Raw genomic sequence first — 26,915 nt, 5'->3', positions numbered from 1 at the left:
GAATTCTTTTTCATTCTTGTTTCTCTTCGGTCAGAATTTTTCTTTACCCCTGCTCCTGTTGGTGCAACAGCCTCCATCCACCGATTTGAATATTTTCTGGAAGACTTAATGAGAGGTAGAGAGTGCATGTCTCTCCTCGAGGCGAGGCAGTGTTTTCGTATTCTGTTTGTTGTATTATTGAAAAGCTCTCGAGGTGGAAGAGGAGAGAGCTTAAGAAGCACAGAAAAGCTTAGCAACTAAGTGAGCGCTCACTACGTGAGTTTGCTGCTTATACAGCTTTTCTGATATACACTGTGTGTTGTTTCTCTGTGTGAGACACCGAAAACGGTTCATTCCAGTATATCTTGATAAATAAAAATATCGTTTTGGGTAGTTTTCATAAACCACAAATTACAGATTCCCCCGCTTCCTGATATTGAAATTATAATTATTGTGTTTTTAATATTCCGAATTAGTTAAGGCAGTTAATTCTATATATAACATGCTAGAAGAATGAATACCCTGTTCGCTCAATGTGAATTTAGTGAGCTACTATGTATTTATATGCTAGCATGCTTTTGGCACGATGATACATTAGTAATAAACACAATTCAGAAGACTTTCAGACGGAAAGTCATTTCGTTAAATTCTAGATTTATATTTGTGTGTACTATAGTCTTCCGTACTGTGACGAGAACAAAGAAGTTCATTTCTGTTATAGAGTGCAAAAAATTTGAGTTGTTAATTAGCTACGGTAAAATAGAAAGTTCTCTAACACCATTGGAATTTTTAACGTGTTAATTTTCCAGTAATTTTCACATCAGATTTTTACAATGTGATATGACAATGTGAGTAAAAGTATCGTGACATTTCTGTTATGAAACTCATACTATATGTGTATGTTTGGAGTTCATCAAGTCTACTTTCTTCACTATACGGCAAGAAATATGAATCTTCAGTTTTAATTAAATGCTATCCACATGATAATCTATAGAGAATTCAACCTGTTTACATCCAATATTATTTAAAAAAAAATCAGATAAAAATGTTCTGTCCCCATAAAAAGTAGATATGGTGTGGGCAATGTTTCGTTTCATAAATTGGAGTTTTGTAAACTACGGAAAGAATTGAAAACATAAGCAGCCTTAATATATAAATCTTCCGTTTTTGAATCGGAATACGAGGTAGGGAGGGACGCTAGTCAATTCTGGAATTTGTAAAAATGTAAAACTAGGTACTGTTCTACAGGTTTCCTTACGTATAATTGTCAAGAACTAAGAAACAACAATGATGTTGCAGATGAATTCGCTCGCTATTTTAATTCAGCTTAGAGTAATGGCAGAGCGCATTATGACACAGATAACTTCATGCCTGATGGGACTAGTTATGCAACATTAGATACATTTCTTTTAAATGAAATAGCACTAGAAAAAGTTAAGGAAGCCATAAGAGGTTGAAATCCCCCCCCCCCAAAAAAAAAATAATCTTGCGGAGCGGATGACATACCACAATATGTTCTTTAAAAAGGTGATAAACATTCTGGAACATCCATTACATACTACCTAGGTATTATAAATGTCATTTAAACAAAGCCTGTTTCCGCAGGTGGAGAGAAGCTAGTTTGTCCTATTCCTAAACCTAGTGATTCGAGAAATACAGAGTTTTAGGCCTGTTTCTGTTTTATTAGCAGTGCTAAGGTATTTGCGCAAGTAAAATTCAAGAGGGTAATGTGTCATGTAAATCCCGTTCAATCAATATACCAAGAGATTCTTTGCAGTTGTGATGTTAACGTCGATTTACATCTCTACTTGGACATGCATTACGATATTTCCTTGATGTTTTGCAAATTAAATAGATCTGCTCAACGGTAAATCGTACTTTTGAATGCTGTAGACTTGCCGTGGAAATTGTAAAACGAGTTCAGATGTTTAACAACAACTAAGCACGTTTCCCATATTTTCAAAATTAACATTTAAAATAAATTTGCTAGAACTTGTTTCTACATAGAGGGATTAGTTATTAGGCCCGTATTATTTTACGACACCATAACATTTGATAGTATGTGTGCATAGCAGTAGTATCCATATTAAGCAACTTTATAATCAAATCAAAGTGTTGTGAAATGTTCCTTTTCAGTACCGAAACAAAATCTATTGCTTAGATTGGAATCCGAACCATTTCTTGGCCTTATATCTTACTAGTTATACAAGTACTCCCACCGTAAATAGAAGCTGGTAGGATTCACCATTCGAGCACAAAGGAACTCCTATTACCAAATTAGTTCTCGCACAAGCGTAGTGAGTGATACATATTAAAGTACGCACAATTTCCCGTACATAAATCTGAACAAAATGAATTTGCACTTATTAAATTGGAAATATTAAATGCCTACATAACTTATAAAATCTTATTAAATTGTCAATATTAATTGCCTACATGACTTCTAAAATTTATAATGAATTACTGACACTCATTCAACCCATATACTAGTATTTTATCCAGACATGTTATGGGAGAAATATTCCCCTTCAAAAGTTTTGAAGATATAGATGTAGCATATTGGTGATGAATATGGTCTCCTTTCCAGAGCTTTTTAATCCCCCCATCCTCTCGAACTCGAGAAGACTGGATAAAGCGCTGATTTATATACCCAGTACAAGGTTTAACTTTTACCCTATTTCCTGAGAGTAACATTCTACTCATTAATAATTTTACTTAATTATTTGACATATTTAACAAATTCAAGAATCCAGTATTAGCTTATGCTTGCTCGTCTGAAGCATTAATATCTAAGTTGTGAAAGCAAATTTGGTTTGGGTTGTAATTTGATATACTGTTTAGTGGTTCATTTCTAAATGTCAGTGCAAGTAATTTTGTATTATACGTTTATTTAATGTGATTTCTATGCTATTCTCAACCTTAGAATTTTAACTATTATTAATAATACAACGTGATTATTAAAGAAAGAAAAGAATTTTCTAAATGTTTGAACAGAGTTGAAGGTACAGGTTGGATTTGTGTATTGCAAATTATGAGCAAGCATTCCATTCAGTATAGTGACCTGACATGTTGATAATAAGTTTTGAATTGTTGCAGTTAACGAACGAATAGATATGGTGTGACACACTCGTTTGTTCTCCCTCTTGCCTCTTTTGTTTGTTGCGCAAATCAAAGATTAGCTGCGATCCAGTCGTTTGAAGTTCTCTCCCATTGCCATTCTCTATGGATGTTTGTAATGTCCAGTAGCTGTATTTACGATTCAAGGTTCAGCAATGCGGCTGGACATGGGAATGCACAGCAATGAAGGATTCATGAGTTTTGCAGTGAATGCTTTGCGAGTTTTGTTGTGTTGTGAAGTCAGTCTCTTCCAGCTGATTGTTCTACACCTCATATCATATATGCTTCCATTTTATATATATATATATATATATATATATATATATATATATATATATATATGGCTTTTTCATTATGTTCATTTGGATGGAATTGATGTGCAAATTGACTTTCCTCTATGTTTTGTATGCATGTGTGTGTATGTGTATGTGTGTACATTTAGATGTATTGGCATATATATATATGTGGAAGTTTGTTTTCATTTGTACACAAGGTCACTGAAGAATCATAATAGTGGATGTTAGAGCTTTTATGTTCCAATAGGTATTTATGGAACTGTTTAAGTGATGATTTCTGATACAAGGATTTCGACTTCATATGGCCCTACTAATGCATTTAAATTCACTGTGTATTCCTCTTCTGGCTTTGGAACTAACTTAAAAAAGGGGTGAGGGAAAGATCAAATCTGGCAACAACAACAAACTTTAATTAACATATCGGTATTAGGTGCCACCTGCCATATACATTGACTTTAACTCTCACAAATCTTTTTGCGCAGGCTGTTCACGGTACCATGCTGTATCATTTTTTTTTTTTTAATATGATGAGGGCACATTACAAAAACACAACAGTTCTTAATTCATGGATGTTCAGTACAATATATATATATATATATATATATATATATATATATATATATAATATTCAGTGTAGTAAAATATTAGTTTGTTTTCGAACCTTTTCGTAGTAAAACACTGTGCTCCCTCCCCTCCCCCAAAAAAGTGTTTTTAGTGTGGCAACCAGTGCGGTAATAAGTATGTTGAGTTTCGGCAATGTAGCATAATATGCTTTAATGCGAAATTGAATCCCCTGGAGAAAAAATGAAAAGGATACTTTTTTTGTTAGTTTCCGTTCTGTCTGTATAGTATATTTGTGTATAAAATTTCATCAGTGTCATTAATAATATTTTTCAGAGTTTTTGAAAAAAAAAAATATTCTGATTCATCAAGATCGATATTTTGTTTAGTACAATTACAGAAATGTAAAAATAAATAAATGAAACCGTGACGTAATACCTCGTATTTCTTTTTCTCTCAAGCTTGATTTGCCATGTACTTACATCTGAGAGAATCATTATTGCGGAGGAAATTTGTTCCAGCGAGTCATCCTAACCATGAAGTACGTACAGATGTGAGTCGATTATTTATAGTACATACACACAACTGACCGTTACAAGCATTAGGCTTAAGCGAAGTGTCTGTATTCTGCGATTCGGACAAAACGATTTCAGGAGAACCGTTGATTTTTTTTCATTGGTTACATGTAAAGTTATTTTTTTTTTCCTCATTAAATGTACTTTGTGTGTGAAAAGGGTGTACTTTGTTACATCATGTATGTTTTACAACGATTCGTCATATTTGACGTTGAGCATGTCAAGTTCTTCTGTACTTCTTATATTCTGTTCTTTTACGAGTGATGTGATATGCTGCAGGCCACCTTTTTCCTGAGAGCTTTGTCTGTTTCATATCTTGGTCTATCTGTCTGCAGGGTTAATAGAGGAGTAGACAATGAGAGATGAGCAAAGCGAATGAAGTGTTTATGTGTTGTGTTACGTTGCCATGATCATCGAGTAAGGTATGGACCAAAATGGACATGTTCCGTCAGTGTCAGCAAAATCCATTAACAACATCGGGGTGTAAAATGGCTGATGTGAAGGAACTAATGTTCTTTTTTTTTCTTTCTTCTGACGAAGGAGTAGGATGGAAAGGATCCTTGGATGTCAAGTCTGCAACACACGGTCTCTCCTACTTTGTTAAACTTCTTCAAGACTTGACGATGCTTAATCTCATTCAGACCGTGTGCTTTTAGTTTTAATCTCACGTTTCATTAAGAAACTCAGTTGGTAATTAAAAAAGAAGTGTCTTGGTTAATTAGAGAAAAGAGTGAAAAATTATTTTCATCTAATGAGAACAATTAATTAAGCATCTTTCATGATGGAGTAACGGCGCAATGTCCACAGTGCAATACACGTCAATGCAGCTTTTGAAATTGCTAGTCATAAATCAGACTTCAAATTGTATTTGTTTTACAGAAGACTCGCTGTCTTCACGGATGATAAAAGCTGGGACACATTACCTAATAATATGCTTGGTAGTAAAGGATTTTTTGTTTCTTTTTCATTCACTATTAGTAATTTATAATTTTTATAGATAATTTATATTTTAAGCGTTTTATAATCTCATTTGCTACGCATGTTTTGTGTCTTCTCAAGAGTTTTTGCCTTTATTTTTTACGTTAACTACAGGGATAACTAATATGTTAGTTTACGCCAAAACATTCAAAGAAAAAGATTAAATACAAAAAATTGTCAAGTATTGTTTATTACGTTTACATACTAACATCTATATTGTATGGAACCTGGAGGAGATTATAACACGCAATGGAGAAATAGAGAAATTTTGGAGAAATGGAGAAATTTTGCCGCGTTCACAAAATTTCTCCATTGACTTCTATCCTTAGCCAACTGGATTCAGTTTCTACTTTGTATTCTTATTTCTGCGAAATTTATCTAATATTGTACATGCGGAAATGCAGGTATGAGGCCATTTTTACAGTGGGAACATCAGCAGTGGGGGATAGGGAGAAAGTATGTAAGGATAACCGATGTTTAAAATTACCATCGCAGCATGCGTTGGTTTAGAATATGTATATTTTGTTAGAAGGAAGTTATTCATTGTATTATTCTCCGCTTGGGACGTTATCGCATTGCAATTTTAGATTTCATAAAGAGACTGACTAAAATAAGGAATACGTTATGAGTGGCGGTACCAAGTAGAAATAATGTTCGAAAATACGTGTATGTCAAGGATGATGTCAGAACGTGTTTAATCCTTGCTGTGAAGGTCTGTTGTGGCTATATGTTTTGCGTATGCGCGTTAGGCACAGTAGATCCGGATTCGATTCCTGATAAGAGCTCATGTGGTTCTGATTCCACGTTTTTAGCTGTAGGTCTACATTTCATATAGGGTCGATGCTAAGAAGTGACGCTGAACTCCAACCACCAACTAACTCGCATGTAAATTATGAGTGGATACAAAATATCTTGTGCCGTCATTGCCTAACAATCCACTGAACTTCTTACAGTTTGAAGGATTTCTAAAATATATTGTGAGAAAATGCTTACAACGATAATGTATATTTTGTATGTACTTTTAAGTATTGTTTCTATTTACGGACAAAAGTGTTATTTAAAAGAGCACAAGCAAAGAAGAAGAAAATATATAATGAAATAATTTAAAATATTTTGTATTATATCGATATATTTCTTGTTTTCGTTGCTATGACAACTTGTTTATCTTGTTAAGGTAACTAGAAAAAGATAGAACGAAAAACCATATTATTAGAATTGGATGTATATTATTTTAATGTGACAAATACGGTATATGTCGAAAAATATATATATATATCCGAAAGTTCATAACTGTGTGGTGTTATTCATTGTAATCTCGTGTACTTTATAAATATTCAATATATTTGGAACCAGGGAATGTAACGGAAAAATTAACGTTACATGTTGTTACTTATTTTTAGTAAAATACGTTTGATTAATTTCCAGGCAGAGTGATGATGTCATAAAGTGCTTTTTTATCACTGAACGCATGAGGTTAGCAATTTCGTGAGGAAGAATAACAATACAATTAAGTGCTTGAGAAACATACAAACTTGTATCCGTGTTCCACCATCCCTTACTAGATTACTCTTTCCTGCTCACTTTTCAACATGCGCTATTATCCTCTTTATATGGTTATCCCTTTCATTGCTTGACTGGTTGGACTGAGCAGTCAGAAAAATGTTCTAACTTTCCCTCGCCTTTTGACTGGTTCAGTGACAGAGCGCTAACTTCTGCTGCGAGAGTATCTAGTTCGGTTCCAAGTCATGTAGATTGTGATATACAAGAACAACATTGTGTCCATGGGCTTCTTCAGAGCTCTTCGATTTCCTTCACATTCTCTTCCTACCATTTATTTTACACTCACTTCTATTAAACATCTATCTCCTTTAGCGTAAAATGCATAAACGTTGTACGTTAAAGTCAAAAATAAGTTATGATAAAAATAATGCTGAACAAATAATTGTCCTCATAAACATTAGTTTTTTTTTTTTTTTTTTTTTAAAAAAGTCTAAATGTTCTGTTCGTTGATATAGAAAAGGTTTCTGTAATCTTAATGTGGATATGATTACATGTGGATTACAAACGTCACATTATGCTTTCCTTACTATCGACTAATATTTTTCTCTTGCCCTAAGTTATTCTAACAATTTCATTATTCTGTTACTTGATTAGAATTTAACGTCCTTTTCAGCAGCGAGGCTGTATGAAACCTGAACCTACAGCCTAAAGTGGAATGCGAACCACTTGAACTCCCACCAAAAACCGAACCTGGTCCTATGTAATCACACATTACCAAATACCAAATTTGTTAAATCACACATATTTGTAGAAATATGGAATTCTGAGATATGATACACAGTGTTCACTCAGATTGAGTATGAACCAACGTATTTTTTGTATTTGCACGAGTCATTACTTCTCACTACCAATGTTCATATGCAGATAGGGCTGCATTTATGACAGGGAACAGTTGACTTATCTCAATATACAAAAAATTATAACGACATTTTGTGCGACCTTTTCACTTCTAAACCGTTTGAAACGAACTTTTGAACATAGCACTGCCATCGAGGTGGGGTTTTTTCATATCATTTTGATTAAAATGCGCAGTGGAAGAAAGGAAGGAGGATTCAAAATATTTGCGAAAAGTCTCTTCCTATTCTGTGAGGATAGAGACATGAAACAGCATAAACTTCCTCATTAAATAACTAGGCTTGCATTTCATTGTTTTCAAAAATTTAGCTTCTTAAAGTAGGGGAAGGAGCAACTTTTACAATAATTTAGTTTCCATTTTTTAAATTACTCATATGTCCAAAGTGAAGAAACACTGAACCGTACCGAAATGAATTTTTGAATATGGTTACCACTTGTGTCGAGCTGGGTATTAATAGTGTCACTTTCTGTAATTCGTATGCAAGGGATATATAAATAATGCCTTGCGATCCCTTAAAGTTAGGGATTTAACTCGACATAGAAACTCCCCAGTATAAGTAAGTGAAAATGTTTCAACGTTTTAGAAGATTCAGCTTCTAAAGGGTGAAATTGGGACAATTTTTAAAATAATAAAATTTTCCCTTGTATATTCTTTAAACCATATTGTCCCCATTCGATGACTGGGCGATTCAGCTACATAAAATAGTTTGTCATCAGATTTTCATGTAGAAAGAAGTCACCAAGAGCCATCAAATTGTGTGCATAGATAAATCTTCACCAGATCAATTTGAATGTGACATCATGTTTTTTTTGATTTTTGACTTGAGGGTGGAATTGGAATCATCGAACTTCATAGTACGCACATTTACTGTGAACAATATTGCGTCGAGTAGGCAACCCACACTACCGGGTTGTTTTACAGGTTGCATTTCCCGAGAATGGATAGTGCCGTCCCGAAGTCATTGCTCGTTTTTTTTTTTTTTTTCTTTCTTTCTTTCCTTCTTCACATTTCTTTGCCTTGAAGATTCTGCATGATTATGCTTTCCATGCGAAGAACAGGCACTTTGCTAGTTATTACAGGACAGGAAGCAACAATAACAGAACCCTGCACAGTTAAATATAATAAATGTTTTCCTGGTAACTAATATCCCACCCGGTGTATGGTCAACTGATTACCGTGTAATCACTTGTGTCAAGGTACGCTAGTTTGTCCCGTACGTAAATCTTTAGCTGTTGAAATTCAAATAGTTCACTCGGTGTCGTATAAGTGCTAGTGAGAAGTTACTGGAATGAAAGCAGTTACTGGACTCCTATTGAGAAAACCAGCAACTAGCTATATACCAATGCACCAATCATGTACCCCTAACTGCCTAAGTAGAAATCGTTGCTGATCGGCTCTTCGGAGCTCCAGGCTGGAGTTTAGTTCATTTTTATTAGATTATATGAACATTTTGCCTCATTCTGAAAATATACTTAATACATTGTGTTATACTCTTGTTAATTGATTTTTCTAACTTGAGAAGTTTTAAATTTTATTTACGAAAATAGCATCAACAAATAATAAAAGCTCGGGAAACACTTGGTCACTATAATTATCCCTAACATTTTAACCATAATTTATTGAATTTTTAAATTCCTAAAAAAAAAAAAAAAAATGAAAAGTGTTAAAAAATATCAAAGATTAGGTATTCCAGTCGATTGGTATCATTGAGCTAATAAGATGAAACATACAGGAATATACTCAGCTATTCATTGTGACACTAGCAAGGCAGATATAGATTATACAAATGCTAGATATATACTTTAATAAGCCAAATATTGTACAAATTGTAATAGCCTAAGTAAACGAATTATTATAAAATGTTCTTGATAGCGTTCATTTATATAAAAAGGAAAATTACGCATTTTCTTTTATTAATACCAATATAAATTTAAGGCAATTTATAAGTGAAATAGAGAAAAATTTTAGTTGATAGACTTCAGGATTGTGATTAGGAGGGAGGATGGTCTGAAATTTTATGAAGCTATTCATAACTTATTTAATAAATGTATCCCGCGTAAAAAAATACAATCGTAATAATTTTTGGATTTCCTACCAAATAATTAGAAAACTGAAACACGAAACACCTGACAAACAAGAGAGCGTACAGTACCAAGACCAAGAGTTGAAGCAGAATAGCGAAATATCACTAGCATTTGCACATTTTTTTTTAACTATTCCAACAGAGTGGAACACCGTAAACATAACTGACGGAAATACACGTGTTCTAATAATTAAAAAAAAAACTATGCTATTAAAAAGTTGAAACCAACCTTATATTTGAAAATTAATATAAGACCTGCGTAATATTCAAACTTTTATTTATTTATTTATTTAATTTATTTATTTGTGTATCATTTTGAAGATAAGACTGTAGTTTCTAATATCTATACACTTATAAGAACCCATCAGCTATAGAAGTCGAAGAAGCTATCAAAATGATGAAATCAGTGATATGCTGCCCTCCTTACTGAATCCCACCATATGTAATAAAAGAGTGTGCTGATGATATTCTTAAACATCCCCTGTGCGTAAAAACTAGTGTATTTCCAGAAAAATGGAAGGAAAGTTTAATTTATCCTGTTCTAAAATCTCGGAACACGAAAAGTGTAGAAAAGTTTAGATCAGAAGCTATCTTATCGTCATTTGCTAAAAATTATGAACATGTTACATATAACCGAGTACTATAGCACTTACAACCTTACCTCTCTAAATACTAACATGGTTTCTTGAAAAAGATGTATACTTCTGCAAATTTGTTAATTATTACGAGTTTCATTGCAAAGAAGCATATTATAATATATTCAGATGTCCAGAAAGCCTTTTTGATCACGATATTTTACTTTTAAAAAAACTAGAATTTTTGAATTTTTCTCAAAAATACTAACATTTTTGACTTCCTACTTACTTAATCGTAAACCATCTGTAGTTTTCAAAGGCTATCTCGAAAAGTTTAATACAATATTAGGCGTTCCACAAGGCTCAAACCTTGCGCCTTTGCTATTCCTGGTAACGATTACTGATATAACTGAATATATTAAATTTTTTGTATGTTTATTATTACTTGCAGATGATTTGAAATTATATGCTAAAATCAAGTCAACTGATTACTACATAAAACTATAAATGGATTTAGAACGTGTAAAGACATCTTGTGACATCTTGATCAATTTATGTTATATTTACTCAAATGTAAACCCTTTCGTTTACTCGAAAAGAAAACTATATCAGTTATGACTATATTGTTGATGGAATAAGCCTTCATAGATCTGAAACGATTAAAGATTTAGGAGTTTTATTTGACTCAAATCCATCATTAGCTCATCATATCGAAAACTTCTCCAACAGTGGAAAATCTTGGGTTCGTCGTTTTAGTAAGAGTTTCATAATCAGTCGACACCTCTGAAGTTGTTTTATTCCTATGTGAGATTTCAATTAGAATATGCTTATATTATTTGGAACACGAATACTGAAAAATGTTTTTAAAATGCTGGAAAGTGTGTTAAATGCAAGTTTTTGAAATTATTAACGTACAGGAAAACAGGTCTATATCCTACATATATAATGTACTGAAGTAATAAACAACTTTAATATCCTAACATTGAAACAAAGAAGATACCTCCAGGACTTAGTGTTTCTCCATAAAATCTTGAACAATAATATAGATTCTGTTGAGTTAAATTCAAATGTAGTAGTGGATATTCCATTATCCAAATCTAGAATTAGCAGTAGCAGTAATTTTACTGTACACCCACTGACATGGTGAACCTATATGAGGAATGAGTGCTTTCTGCAATAATATAGAATTAGTAGTTCTATATATTGATACGTTTGGAATGAGTGAAAATGTGTTTAGAAAAACGATGTGCAAAGTGATTACTCGAGACCAGTAAATGAACTAACTGATGCATGTAAAAGTGTATCTAGAATTTTCTTTGTATTGGACGACTATATAATAATCTTCATTACACTCAACACTGTGATTGGACGCCATAACCGTTGTGTAGTAATAAATAAATAAACTGCTAATGTACCAGTTAGAGGAAGATGTGTTCTATGTTCTTGATTTCATTAGTTTTTACGTTAATATCTTGTAATGCGATTCTAATGGTGACTTTTCAAAATGTTCTTATTGATATTTGAAAATTAATATAAGAGCATGAGTAATATTCAAACTTTTATTTATTTATTTATTATTTGTGTGTCTGTCATTTTGAAGATAAGACTGTAGTTTCTAATATGTATATACTTATATACATGCATATATAATATTAGCAATATCAATCACGTTATGTTTATTCAAAATTGTTATTACTTCATTACTTCTTTTATTGATGCTTTTTCGAACCTGTCCTGTGTATGAAATAGACAAGCAATCGTCATATTCCGATTATTGTTCGGACGTTGTGCAGTGCTGTGACAAATGCGTTCCCCGATCGTAGCGAGTGAAATTTAGCGCGAACTTTAGTTTGCTGCAGCTGTCATCATGTAGAGTGTTTGTTTAAGAAAGGGTTATCTGGTACAGGGGAAAAAGGAGGGACATACCCCCTAGCATAGTAGTACCCCCAGCCGTTTTATACTCTTTATTCTTTACTTCCCCTTCTCTCGCTTTTTTTTTCTATTCATTGCGTTGTCCCTAGCGGTACTAAACTAACGGAGCGAGCGGAGACCTCTGTTCTAATTTCCTACGGCAAACACAAAAGAGGGTAGCCTGTGTGATGGCCGCCCGGAACTGCCGGTTAGCGAGGCGGCTGGATGGATGAACGAGAGTTCTTTGTGTACAGTCAATTCATTTACCCAACCCACATACCGCCAGTGGTTCTGTACTTGGTTTTGTCGCGTGGCACTCCCAATGTGTATCGTATTGCTGAGTGTACCTACTCGTACGAATTCTGAAGTTCACTTTACGCATGAAATAATAAGTATTAACAAGTGTTCTTGCTCTGTCTCTTCCTCCACCCCTCCTCTTTCCCCATCAATAGTGGTATGTGTGTTGTGTGTACTAGCAATTATGTATAAAAAATCATATTCGTGTAATAAGCCAGTGGTTCTCAACTTGTGTGTCGCACAGTCCAATGAGTTGTGTCACCAAATTTTAAAATCTAAAAATCATGAAGCACTTAATTTGTTAAAATCATTTTTGAGACAATTCACCGGCCCACATCTGCATCGGTAGTAGCAATGCTCAATACTACACAGATTCACTACGACATAGATACTTATACACCTACATATTTTAAATTTATGCTATTATTATTGACAGAAATTCGAACAAATGTGTCGCGATATTGTGAATGTTTAATAAAGTGTATCGACAGCTAATAATAATAATAATAAGTTGGGAACTCGAGCTTAAGACCAGAGGTTAACGCTACTATTTCTTTGGAATGAGTCAGTTTTCATGCAAACTAAGGGCATCATATTATATTTTTGTGCATAAAAAGCTATATTCATATTTTATTTTTATAGTAAACATTTTACAGCCTGTGTTCTTAGTGTAGTAGAAATAATAATCTGGAATATAGCTGCAAAAGGAATGAAAGTAAATTCACTTTATTTACGAATATTTTTAGACTTCTAACCTATCCTGTGTACGAGTGTCGGAGTTTTATAGAACAGCTTTCTTCGTGGGTCTGTCGACAGGTATCAGAGCAAAAACGATAAGAGATGTCGAGAAATGGTTTTCTGCGATCGATTTACTGTCCAAAGAATAGGTTCCGTCTCCTCCGTTAACTCTATTCAAAACGGAAGTAGTTGAAAGTAGTCCTTTCCGATTTCAAGGTTTATCACCATAGAACGAAAACAATAACAGAAGTGAAAGTTTCTTATTTATTACCGAAGCCGGAAGCAGTTCAAACTTCATAGAGCAAAACGATAAGAGATATTCGTTTTTCGGTTTACAACACTTCACCATAGAACAGAAATAGTAATAGATGATGACAAGTGCTTTTCTTCAATCGATTCGGTGTCTCAAGGGAGTATATCACCACAGCCTGCAACATTCTGCCAGAAACAATCTACCAAAACCGGAACTGGTTGAAGTTTGCGACTACCGGTGTCAATATTGATTTTCATAGAGCAAAAACGATAAGAGATATCGAGGTTCTTTTTTGTATTCGATTCAGCGTACCTAGAGTAGGTTTCCTCTCCTCTGTTAATCACCTATTTAAGCTGGAAGTGGTTCAGATTAACTATTTCCAGTTTCATTTATCTTCGTAGAACTAAAAGTGGTAATATCCAGCAGCAAGCTGTTTTGTGCAATCCATTCAGGATGTCAAGAGAATATACCATCACAATCCGCAACACTTTACCAAAACCGGAAGTGGTTGAAATTTACAACTGCTGCCGGTTCCAATACTGATTTCCATAGAGTAAAAACGATAAGATATCGAGATGTAACTTTTTGCAATCGATTCAGCTTCCTGGGAGTATGTTGCATTTCCTTCGTTAATCATCTATTCAAGCTAGAAGTGGTTCAAATTAGTGATTTTCAGTTTCAACTTTCATCGCCGTAGAACAAAAAACAGTAAGGCATAGTGAGTACCGGTAATGGCTTTTTGATGCGGATTCAGGTCCGAGGAACAGAATCTGTCTTTTATGTAATTAATCTATTGAAAGCAGTAGTTGAAGATGTACTACTTCAAATTTGAGTATTGAATTTCCATAATTTGGAAGTCTTCTGTGGTTTCACTAACGAAACTTACTTGTTAATAGTAAGAGTCTGTGTTTGAAGTAAGTACGTGAAATCTTCGTCAATTAATGAATGAAACTAAAACTCCCGGCGCAGCAGCTCTTAGGAAACCTACCAGCTGGCTTGTGACACTCATATCTTTGGGGTGATATGTGGTCAGCACATCGGCTCCCATCGCCGTTAGTGCTGTCTTCGTAGACTGGAGTTCACTATTTATTTATTTCAAGTAGCTCTGCAGTTATCCTCGCGATGTTGAGCAGACGCTGCAATGCCAACACCAACCTAGTGAATGCGGATGGCTATCCGTCTTTCCTCGGATCAGACTCGTTACTACTTGACTTAGTTAATCTCACAAGAGACGGTATTCTAGTGCTGCTATGTCTTTGACCAATTAAGGAATGATTGAAACCAAAGTTTATAGTAGATATGCATCTACTAAAGTGCAGTAATTGAGATATTTCTTTCCCCAAATTTAATTTCATGGACTTTCTCTAACAGCGCAAATCTGTCTTGAACATTGGGGGAACGGGTAAGATCGTTCCCATATATATAAGCGATATTCAAAACATTTCTGTAGTTGAGAAACAATGCTGTGGAGGATCAGGAGAGCAGAGTTGTCTTCAACATTGGGAGGCGGGCAGATTTGAGGCTTATTCTAAGTGGACATTAATTTCATCTCACTTTCCTTTGCGGTAACCGGACACAAATAATCAAATTTCTCCCCCCAAAACACATTTCAAATCGAATTATTGGGGGGGACAATCTCCCAGTTCCAAGATTGGACAGGGCATGTCCGTCTCATCCCCCCGGGATTTGCGCCAGTGACTTTCTGTTCACTTCACTGTTTACGCCTCTTATTTTTATTTAAGCAACGAAGTAGATCTTATCTTGACGAATTTTTAACTTTTGCTAGACGTTTGTGAGTGGATAATTATAATGAAAGTTATACTGTAATAAATGTAAAACCTGATGAACAGCACAGTCAAGGCTGCGCACGAGACGAGGTTTGATCTCATGTTTTTTTCGATTCCCACATGAAGTTGGAGCTCTATATTTCATTTAATTGTTCTGATAGACACGAACAGACTCCAAATTAGTGATTCAGCTCCTTTATTGATGAATTTATTGACAAATCCCTTTCTGTCACATTAAAGTGGTTTCTTCGACGTCTTCTCGTTGATTGTGTCCACCGAATCTTAAGCCACAAGCATACACTCAGGAAAAAAATGTAGGTGGTGTACTTAAAAAGATAGGTTACATGCGTAATTCCTGTAGTTTTTGGACAACGTACAGTAGACGTATAACTGAAAACGCATGTTTTATAATACTTTCTGTATAAGTGTTCCATCTATACGTACTTTCCATATGAAACAATGCAGGCGGTCAGGATCTCACATAGAAATGGACGTATAGTATATAACATATAGCTGACGAAGGTAGCATAAGTATATGCATGTGATATATATACGGAAAACTGTTAGATGTCAGACATCCTGCAACGGCATGATGTAACTAACATGTAAGGGCAGTGCCTATGTAGCATACGGATAACGTATGCTCCGTACTGTTTTCTATAGTAAGCAAGAGGATACCGTATATTTGTACAATATACCGCTGTCCGGAGAACGGATTTTTCTCTGTGTAGCTACAAATTTTCAAATAGCTTTGCACAAAGGCAATTAAATCAGAACTTTTTGTATGTTTGAGCACAAAGATAATTAAAGCTTACCCACCCTCCCACTATAACATACGTTCTGATTTTATTAAAAGAATCAGATAAAATTGTACTTCAACGAATTATATACTGACACGTACAGAGGAATTTATTTCGGGGAGAGGATCCAAAGCTTTTCGGGGGTTGGAATTCTATATGAGAATTATATTAAAATTTGTATAATCATTTCTAAAATTAGACTAAACTTACAGAATCGTCTAAATTCTTTAGGATCCATTCCTTGCATATGTAGACAACAAAAGTTTAGAATACATAATAATTGAAGGGAAAAAAATCAAACCTCGGCACATCCCGTAGCTACCTCGATGCTTAAATCAAGATAAAGCATAGAGAAGGGGAACATGTACGTATATGTAATATTATTTTAAACGATTTTATTGTATTTATGTTGTTCTTAAATATTACATTGACATAATAATGAATATCGGGTGCATGTTGACCTTTTGATACCTGCAGTTTCGAAATTCGATGAACACATTTGAGAAACGTAAGCTGGTTGATATTATTGAAGGGATTAATTTATCTACATGCAACAGGGGGGGGGGGGGTTATGAACTAGCTTTCCACATATGAATTTAGTGATTTATTGATTTATCGGAGAAACCATAAATGAATGCAAACTGTGTACTGTGCTACGGATGTTGGTATATTTAATAAAAGAGAATACCGCTTGAACTTCGCGTGGAGCAAACTTTTTGTTTATAACTGGCATTAGAAAAAGCAGAAGAAGTATAAAGAAAAACTTCTACCATCTGACAGCTATGTATGTCTAGAAGCAAACGGATGCACACAATTCCAGTGTATAGTAATTTTAATTTTTTTTTAAGCTTTTAAAACATGATTCCTTACTGTGTTCCTTATTTTACAAAACGAAAGTAACAGTTGGTTACTATTTTTTCAATGTTGTTGAACTGCTGAAAATTACAGTAAAACGTCGTTCGTCTCCGTTAATCATCCGTAATATCAGTTATTCGCACTCTGAAGAGGAACAAGTTTTGTGTGTTTATTACATTTGATTCAGTTTTGAATAAATTTAAGCAATTTCTGCAGTTGATTTAGATGCATTTTAGCTTTTTCAAAGCGGCAGTCCTACAGAAAGGAAGTTGAGTGATGGATTCCGTAGAATTAACAAGGGAAGTTCGGGAGAAAGCACTCGTCTACAGAGAAACTAGGCATGCTATTGGAAGGACCAATGCATGGTATTACAGCAGGCTAATAAAATTCGTGTTCCGTTGGGAACTGATCGAGAGATTCAACTTGGAAGTTTATGTGAAAAGAAATGAGTATATGCACATTAAACGCGTCAAGTACAACATTATTAGGAATGAATATTGACGTAGGAATTGAACTGTTTAGTAATAACTAACGGGTGTGTTAGTTAAAATTAGTCATTATACTGTTCACAATAATGATGAGTTAGAGATGAAACTTAGTCACCGTTGTTCTTCTGTTCTATGAAGAAATAACGTAGACAGAAGACTTCCCTGTATCGTGAACATTTTATATGTGCAGTTGTGTTGCATCTGTCAAAGGAACAGTTTGCACAACCAAAGCGAAAATCAATTCGACAGGTGATTCAAAAGATATATAATTTGTTCAGTAACCTGCCTTGTGGAACGCAAACTGAAACAATACAATATATCGCGATGATCGGAACAGATTCGTTAGCATGGACACGAACTTTATTTGATTGTTGCGTTGGTACATCATAATGTCCGGATGAAGAAGTTTCATATTATGTACAAATCTCCTGCCATAATCTTTGATTGGTCGGAACCCAAACATATCCAATGGTTATACAAATCGTGTGCAAATAGTGTATTTAACGTTGAATCTCTGAAAAAGTTCTCAACCGACAGAAGTTTTATTAGCTTGTTGTAGTCAGCATGAATTTTGGTCTTTCAAATGGCATGCTTAGTTTTTCTGCAGGCGAGTGCTTTCTCCCGAACTTTCCTTGTAAGTGGAAACATTTCCAATCAACTTCGAATTAGGTAACGTAGCATTCTTGTCAGAAACTATCAGTACAATAATTGAGAACATTTTTGTATAGTTTCAAAAGTTCTTCTTTTTGTGAATAACTAAGGACGTGTGTTCTTTGTGTAAAGCACAGTATATTGTAAGAAAAAATGTATGCTTTTCTTTGTTAAATAAATGCGTGTTTGGTTATCGGCCAAAAATCTTTATCCGCACAGTCTTCGGTGCCAATTAATGTGGATATACGACGTTCTACTCAAAATCGTATTTATCTTAATTGTTCGTTAGTTTGATAATACCGTGAATATTGTTTAGAAGCAGTTTGCACGAAATCATACTGTAAAGTATCGTGTATATTTCACTCACGATTCAATTTGAATTTAGTGTTATGTATTAGTGGGATGACACCCGTAATAAATGAGATAAATTGATAGCTTCGAGGGGAAAAGCGAATAATATAACAAGTATCAATTTATTAGGAAGGCAGGACATAGTAGTATATTAATTTTTTATTGTTGAAAAATAGTGTTACTCTCCACAGGTGAAATTTGGTTTCTACTTTCATTTCTGCATGAGAAGGGTAAAGTAAATATGCACATTCGTACAGACAAGCAAATTACAAACTTACGAATTTAAAGTATTTTCAGTTCACTGTTGAAAACTAAATATTATTATATGTAGTGGTAAATGGGGAATTATTAATTAAGCCATTATCAACCATTTCCAGCATATAGATCTTAGTGTGACCAACTATTGGAGCGAAAAATCAGAAAATGACTACAAAAATGTGACATATGTTTGGCCGTCCTCGTATAAATTTAATACATTATATCTCTTGCTTGATTGGAAAACTTTCACCAGTAATAATCCCACCGATCCTCTGCAAAATAATTATCATTGCTAAAATATTGTGACTTTTAAACAGTGAACTATAATGTTCATCAGCTGTACCTAATAAAAAGAATAAGTAAATAAACTATACAGAATACTCAGACAGGTCCTGTAATAATATAATTCTAACTCAAGTATTAAAATAATGATCTCTCTCTCTCTCTCTCTCATTCATCTTTTTTCTCGTATTAACTTTTTGCAGGAAAGCTAGGACATGTAGGGTAATTTTATTAATGATATATTGAAAGTTGAAAGCAATTTATTCTCAGACATTACTAGTTTTACCAATATAGGTACTTCTAAACAAGCATCAACCACGAATCGGACTTCTGCAATTTGGCTCCTTACATTGTTCTTAATACCAACAGTTGCGTCTCTTGGAAGGTACGTTTGTTTGAATACAACACGGAGACCTAGAAGTGACCGAGTGTTTTTTTTTTTTTTTTTTGTTTGTTTGTTTTTTGTTTAACGTGTGTATCCAGCTTAAGCTTCGAAGACAGCTGGTGAATGATACAAATACGTATGTCACCGTATTTTTTAGTTAACAAAGACTCAGCTAGAATAGTTTGAAAGAAGATGGTGTGTACATCAAAGACTTTGACAGATATAGCCATACGTGTAATATTTGCCGGTTCGACGCCCAGAATCTGCCGTTGTTACTGCGCGCTCTTGTCGACTTGGCAGGATACCATGCGTTTGGGAGCCAAATAGGGCCATCGTGGTTTCGCTTCTAAGCATTTATTCACAGTAAGGATAGGAAGAAAGTGCCTGAAAATTCAATGCGCATGACGCCGGCGCTTGATTTATAAAAGTAAAAGACAAAATATAGTTGGAGAGAACTACATGTAGTATTGTGTTAACTTTATTGGAGAAGTGATTTGTCGGTGATCTTTCTTGACTAGTGAATATTTTAAACTTATGCCCCCCCCTCTCTCTCTTTTTTTTTTTTTTCATTTCACACATTTGTTCATGTATGTAATCTTCCGTTTGAATTAAGCCTTATTTCTAAGATAAGATTTAAATTACATGCCCCTACGACTGGAATCGAAAATGGAACCACGTTGAAGAACGCTCAACTGTTACAGAACGCAATTTTTAAGCGAAAATGTTGAAACACACACCTGCGCTGCTTCGATTCCATATATTCATCCTGTTGTGATAAGCTTGCATTCTTTAAAACAGTCTTTCCTACATTTAAATATTACATGATGCTCTCAGTACTGTACAGTAAAAATTTCGTCAGGTATGAACCTTTAAATTGCTAAAGAACGTGTTTTTCTAAAGATTTTATAAAACATTTGTTGTCCTTGTTCATCTTTGAATAAACTTGTAAACTTGTTTTTGTACTTGTGAATTTGTTTTGTGAAATCTAATAAACATATGTTATTGTGAGACATATGCTAAGAAGGATAAACTGTCAGTTTTTCTTCCGATATATCACAAGTGTTTTATGTGAGCACCTTGCGTAACACGGCACATATCAAGGCCAAACCTTTTGTAGTATGTTGCGTTCAATATAAGCGTTTTCCTTAACTGCTCGCTGTTGACTCTTAGCGGTAGAAAGTGGAAACACTACATGGAACTAAATTTAGAAAGTTAACCTTTCGAAGCGCATGTCTGACTATAACATATTTATTAGATTTCACAAAATAAATTTCTGCAATCGGGTCCATCATTTTAACTTGCCCTGTATATATAATAAAATATTTTCAATGTGATTATAAGCATTTCCTTGTTAAAATTACGGCCTTGATAATTTTAACACAGCTAAAATGATCGACAATATTGAGTTGTACAGTAGCCTATAATGCAACTAGTATTACATAAACGAAAAGCTTGGAAATACACAGTAAACAGAGTCTCATTTTTTTTTTTTTTTTCTGAGTAGCACAGTAGCAATATCCTCTGAAGGAAGTAAATTATCATTGTATGAATACACTTAAGAGGTTATTTCTGTAGCTACTACTAGCAGTCCTATTTTGCGTTGTTATTTTGTCAATTCTCTTTCTCCTAATATGAATGTGTTCTTGTTCTCTCTTCTTGATCGTATTTTTTTCTTCTATTGTAGGTAAGGCCCCATCTGTATCGATGTTGCGTTGATGATATTAAGTGCATCGAAATTGAACCGAAGATCTCAGTGAGTATTACTTTGTGCAAGCTCTTGAGGAATTAAGAGATTTAATTATGTTTTAATTAAATTTAATTTCTAGAAATAGATAGATCATTTGTAATAAATTGTCATAATCTCTATAAGTATTAGACAGGTATTGTCAGAATTTTAAAAAGCTGTTTAAGTTTTATCACTGACCATGCTTTTGTTGATTATAGCGTTCCTTTTCAGCATCGAAGACAAAATTTAAGGTAGAGACCGAACCACCATAATGCGTTCAAGGCTTTCCCACCGGGAATCGAGTTAATCCACGTGAACCAAGTACGTGCGTGCTACACTAGACCAGCTTGCTAATCTTCTCGTCCCGATGTAAAAATTATTCCAAGAACAAACTTTTTCACCACATCTGTTATTGCGCGGAGTCAAGTCCCGTGTAAGCAGTCTTATTCTGTTCGTTTGTCATTGATGATGATGATGATAGTAATTATTATTATTATTATTATTATTATGCAGGTAAAAGAGCAGGTGCTCATTACCAAGTTTCACATTTTAAACATGTCCTCCGACGTACCATCATTCCTCATTCCATTTGCGATATTGTTAATGCAGATAATGTTAACAGAGGCATTTCCATATGTACAATGGATGTATGTTCCGGCATGTCTCTGGAACGCTTGGACCAATTTTAACCAAACTTAGTACACATAATACTTACATTCTGGGAAGGAATACTGTGGAAGTAAGAATCCTAAGCACACCTAAGGAGGGTGGGAATGGGTGGCATATAGAAATAATTGAAAACGGCTGATATTAGTGTCATATTCATAGTTTTCGAAATCGTTGAGATGAATAGTGACACTTCCGATTAGGTTAAAGTACAAGTTCAGTCTCTATCGGCACAAGGTGAGAAAGGGTGAAAATATAAAGTGTAAATGATCCAGATAAGTAACGAATCCATATTCTTTCGAGATCCCTAAGCTGTTAGGTGACCCTTCCGATGCATTTAAGCTCAAGTTGAGGCAAGAATGGGCCATATTAGCTGGTTTGGGAGTTTATAGAGGCAACGCCAAAGCCGTTGCTCGTACTATATAATATTTGGATGTATGCCTATGCATGTATATTCCAGCGTAAGTCTGGAACACGTGGAACAATTTCAAGCAAACTTAGGAGATATGACTTACAATCTGAAAAAAAAAAAAAAAAAAAACTTTGGGAGTAAGACATCGTGAATGATAGGAGTTGGAAGGAGTGATAGGTATAAATAATCCAAAACGACCGACATTATTGTGCAGTCCATAGTTTTCGCGTTCGCTGAAATTAGTGACGCTGTTATTGACGTTGAAATCCAAGTTCAGCTCCATCGCCAGAGGAGGGTGGGGGCAAGGGCGCCGATCCTGGGAGACCGGGGGCCCGGGCACCCAAAGCTCATGTGGGCTCCCCTATTGTATTTGTGAATATACAATATTTGGCATAATTTGAATGCAATTTGCCTTAAAATCCTCATACCTTCTGCATCTGAATGTCCCACCCCCCAAATTTGCAGAAAATTCGGCGCTCTTGGGTGGTTGATGTCAAAATTGACTGAGATTAGTATGGATTTCATAGTTTTCAATGTCGTTTAAACAGCCGACCCGTTTGAAATGACTTTTGGAACAGTTAGTGCGTACCTCAAGCTGTTTTTCATTCTTAAATTGTATCAATTTGATTATAGTGTGAGAAATATGTTGTTTCAAAATTTATACTAAACATACAGTATTTTCTATATTGTTATCATTATCTTTTCATTGAAATAAATATCCTAATAGGGAAGGTGATTCAAATATTTTCCATAGACGTATTCTCCGTATTCGAAGAACAGGAATTTCAGCTAGTACAATATAAAAAACGGCTAGAGAAAAAGCAGTTGAAAAAATTGTTTCAAGGAAATGGATCGGTCCTGCGTACTGTTACGTACTACCAGGACAAAGAGCACTGATTATTGTTTTCAATAATCTAAAAATTCTAAATGTTAACCTTTACTGTTAATTTCTAAATTCTAAAATTGCAGAAATTTTAAGTTAGTATGTTTGGGCTTTTGCAATACGAAGTGTGAACAATTAGTTTTTATCCTTGCATAGAGAAAGTGGACTTGAAATGGAAGTTTGAAAATAACACATGTTATTTGTCCTTTTCCACATAGTTGCCATGCAAAATGACACATTTCTTGATCCTGTTTTTCACTTCCACAATGTTTTTAGTATCAACGTGGGCTAGAAAACTAATGCTCAACAGTGGAGGTGAACTCAACACTAGAAGATAAATACGCCTTCCTTTCAACAACTGTTTCATTTTTTGATGTCAAGCCAGGGGAATATTGTGGGTGGCAAAATACATGGTAACCGGAGATTTGCACATTTAATGTTTCCTGGACATTTTAAGGTGGAACATTGTCTACTAAGTGGCAATCAGCTTTGCTTAATTTATTACGATGCTTTATTTTCATCCCATGATCAAGTTTTTCAGTAGACCCTTGTAATATGTTCCACTCATTCTGTGATAATGCGTTAGATAATCAGTGGGGATTATGCCTAGAAGTAATAACAACAGAAAAAATGCTTGTCAGAAGGCTGCACATGGGACTTTTTGGGTGGGTATAGAGTGAGTGCTTCTGTTGTTTATTCATATTCGTACTTAGCTTCTGGATTATACCAAACATTCGTCCATTGTCACAAGACGATCGTAAAAAGTCGTTCTCATCGGGAGCACACAGGACCAACACTCGAAAGCGCAATCAACTAGTTGCTGTTTTTAAAAGAGAATGAGAACAATTGAACACTTTCACTCATCCCAGGCGCCATATAATCAAACCTCTTGTACCTAGAAACATAAAATATAAAAATTGCACTTTGGTATCTATAGACATGGGCACAGTTGCAAGTTTCGTACAATTAGCACAACACCTTCCATACGAAGGCAAAATATTATTGATTTCCCCACGTAATCTGTAGTTGTGCTCCCTTCTGCTCCAAACATAGATGCGCAAGTTAGAAGGATCTGTACTGAAGTTTACGGTTTTGCTCTATTATTTTTCCATAATCATAATTCCAAATTCTCTTGATTCTTTCCGTGTCTCTTTTCCGTATTTGGGCATGTTTCAATCCTGTATGATATAGTATTCTATTTTAAACATGTATCTTTTCCCTTAACTTTGCTACAATTTACATATATATTTTTCTTTTTCGCACATTAATCCATTCTGTATGTTGACTTTCATTTTTATCCTATACAAACAATATCTTCACTAATAATAATGTTAACTATCCAAACCTAGTTTCCTATTTACCTTTTCTGTCCGACTTGAATAGTTGACACTTTTCCCCTTCGCCCCAGTTATTGTTTTCTTGTAGTTAGGGCAGTAGTGTTATTTTAATAGAGATAGTAGATGGATCTGGAAGGTAGATAGACAAATATAACAGTCTTAGTGAATGGTTATTCGAAGCGTTCGCAACGTGTTTTTATGGCTCAGCGTACGCTTGGAATACGCTGACCATGTATTTAAATGTGGATGGCTAATCACTATGCGCTGCAAAAGCGAAAGCAATAAGAGCGCGCATAAACGTTGGCTCGAGCATATTTTGTGCGTTTCGGAACAATAGACCACCTGCTGTTTCGGAATAAGTAAAATATGTCTAAAGGAAGGAAAGAAGTGTTTCCAGGCAAGGGGATTTTAGCAAGGAACAGCTGCTTGGAAGATGCTTTGTGCAAGGTATTGGAACTCTGCTATTATAAAGTATGTGCGTGTATAACAAAAGAAAATTCACAAAAATACAAGGAAATTCTGAAAAATTAGGTAATCACAGAAAAATCTATGTAACAAAATAGAGTTATTTCTCATGATTCGCATGAATGAGAATAAAGGTTTGGCAGTAAGGTCTGGAAACCTTAAGTGGCTCATAGTATGATTTATAACTGTGGCGAAAGTAATATTACCCGAGTAGCCACCTATGTCGCGTTTGCTGCGGGGGGTAACGCATCGGAAACGAATCCTCATATAACCATGCCGAAGCAAACCATACAAGGTAGGAAAAAAAAAAAAAAAAGAAAGAAAGAAAAATTTTTGCTGGGTACCACAATTGACAATTAGCAATCTATACAGGATTCTAATATTGCAAGGTGGTGTGACGAAATTAGGTAGCAGTGCGAATATCTTGGAAACGAATTGTCTAAGATAGATGGTTGTCAAAAAGTATTGGAAGGACCTTAATCCAACAATGGATCAACAATTATTGATAATGGTATATACCCGTTTCAAATATAAATAACCCTCACCTCTACACTCATGTGATTCCGGTTCTTATTCTTGATATATGAGCATTTGAGATTAAGAAATAAACGCTTATATATATTGCTCTGAGAGATCGTATGTGTTGTAAGAATTTCTGTAGCTGTAAGAATTAAAAAAAAAATAAAAAGCTAAACTAAAATTTACTGTTCCTGGTATAATTGGGTAAAATTTACTGTTACTAGGTATAATAAACGGTTCTGCGAACCCGAAATGTTTCAACAACCGATTCTAGCGAACCGGTGCGAACCGGCTGAATATCTCCATTGAGTCAGTTCTAGAGATACAAAAAAATCTTGAATTAGTGTTATTATCTAATGATCTAACTGTATAAAAGAATAATTACTTAATTTATTTCGTTAAATTTCTAGTTCTGGGTAGGGGAATAATGAAATATATATGATAATAATGGAAATAAAGGTGACTATGTGTAAGTTTGGTAGACACTTGGGTATTTTGGATGGCACCTGAAGAGTAATCCAGAGACCGCCTTTTGGTTTAATGCAGTTTCGTAACAAACCACTACCGTCATTCATGCCTTGTTTTAATGTGACAGCGCGGTTAACTTTTGTGTGTGTAAGAAGATAGAACAGTAGAAAGAAAAGAAATGTTAATGTGCTCTGAGTTGCTTTGACTGTTTGTTTGCTGCTTTCTTGTAAGAGTTAGATATTGTTCCCAGAGTTCGTTTTTCGCCTCTAAAAAAAAGATAACTCAGACATACATTTAGTTGGTGGCGAGACTTGCTGCTGCTAAGAGGATGTTGAGGTTATTATGAAGTCATTTGAAAAACATTATATTGGATTTTATGCAGGAGTAAGAAATTATAATTTAATGTCCTGAGTTAGCAAAAGATATTAAACATAGGCGAAAACTCTTTTCCCGCCCTTCACCCTAACAATGTACTTTCCAACTAGGGGGAAAAATGAGAGAGAGAGATGTTCGCAATTTCCACACTCATGTAGTTTTTACGTAATTCTGACATACGTTATTTGTTGTGTTGACACGCGGGTTAGCCGCAATAGAAGAATAGTCCATACATTATTCGGAACGGTGTTGTGTATATGTTTCTACAGAAGTAGCATTACATGGCGTAGTCGAAACTCGAAAAAAAAAAAAAAAAAAAAAAAATTGGACCGTGGTGGGACTGTATAATGACACCCAGTTACTATTCATGTTGAATTCATTTCGTGCTTTGCGATCTTGCCAAAAATGCTGGAAGGATCAATATGGTG

General features: G+C 34.6%; 1 protein-coding gene across 13 annotated transcripts in view; it reads left to right on the top strand.

Moving 5' to 3' along the window:
• LOC145689315 (nucleolysin TIAR-like) overlaps positions 1–26,915 on the top strand; it is a 1,166,854-nt gene that overhangs the window by 430,567 nt on the left and 709,372 nt on the right. For 9 of the 13 annotated variants that reach the window (XM_081763493.1, XM_081763473.1, XM_081763468.1 and 6 more), the window contains exon 2: positions 21,321–21,389. The exons of the other annotated variants lie outside the window; for them this stretch is intronic. In XM_081763493.1, the coding sequence (XP_081619619.1) occupies positions 21,321–21,389 (69 nt within the window). The remainder of the gene's footprint in view (positions 1–21,320; positions 21,390–26,915) is intronic. 13 annotated transcript variants of the gene reach the window in all.

The sequence above is a fragment of the Thermobia domestica genome, chromosome 1, assembly GCF_964235325.1.
Source record: "Thermobia domestica chromosome 1, izTheDome1.hap1.1, whole genome shotgun sequence".
Lineage (NCBI taxonomy): Eukaryota > Metazoa > Arthropoda > Insecta > Zygentoma > Lepismatidae > Thermobia > Thermobia domestica.
The sequence above is the reverse complement of the archived record's forward strand: the minus strand, read 5'-3'. Positions and strand labels throughout refer to the sequence as shown.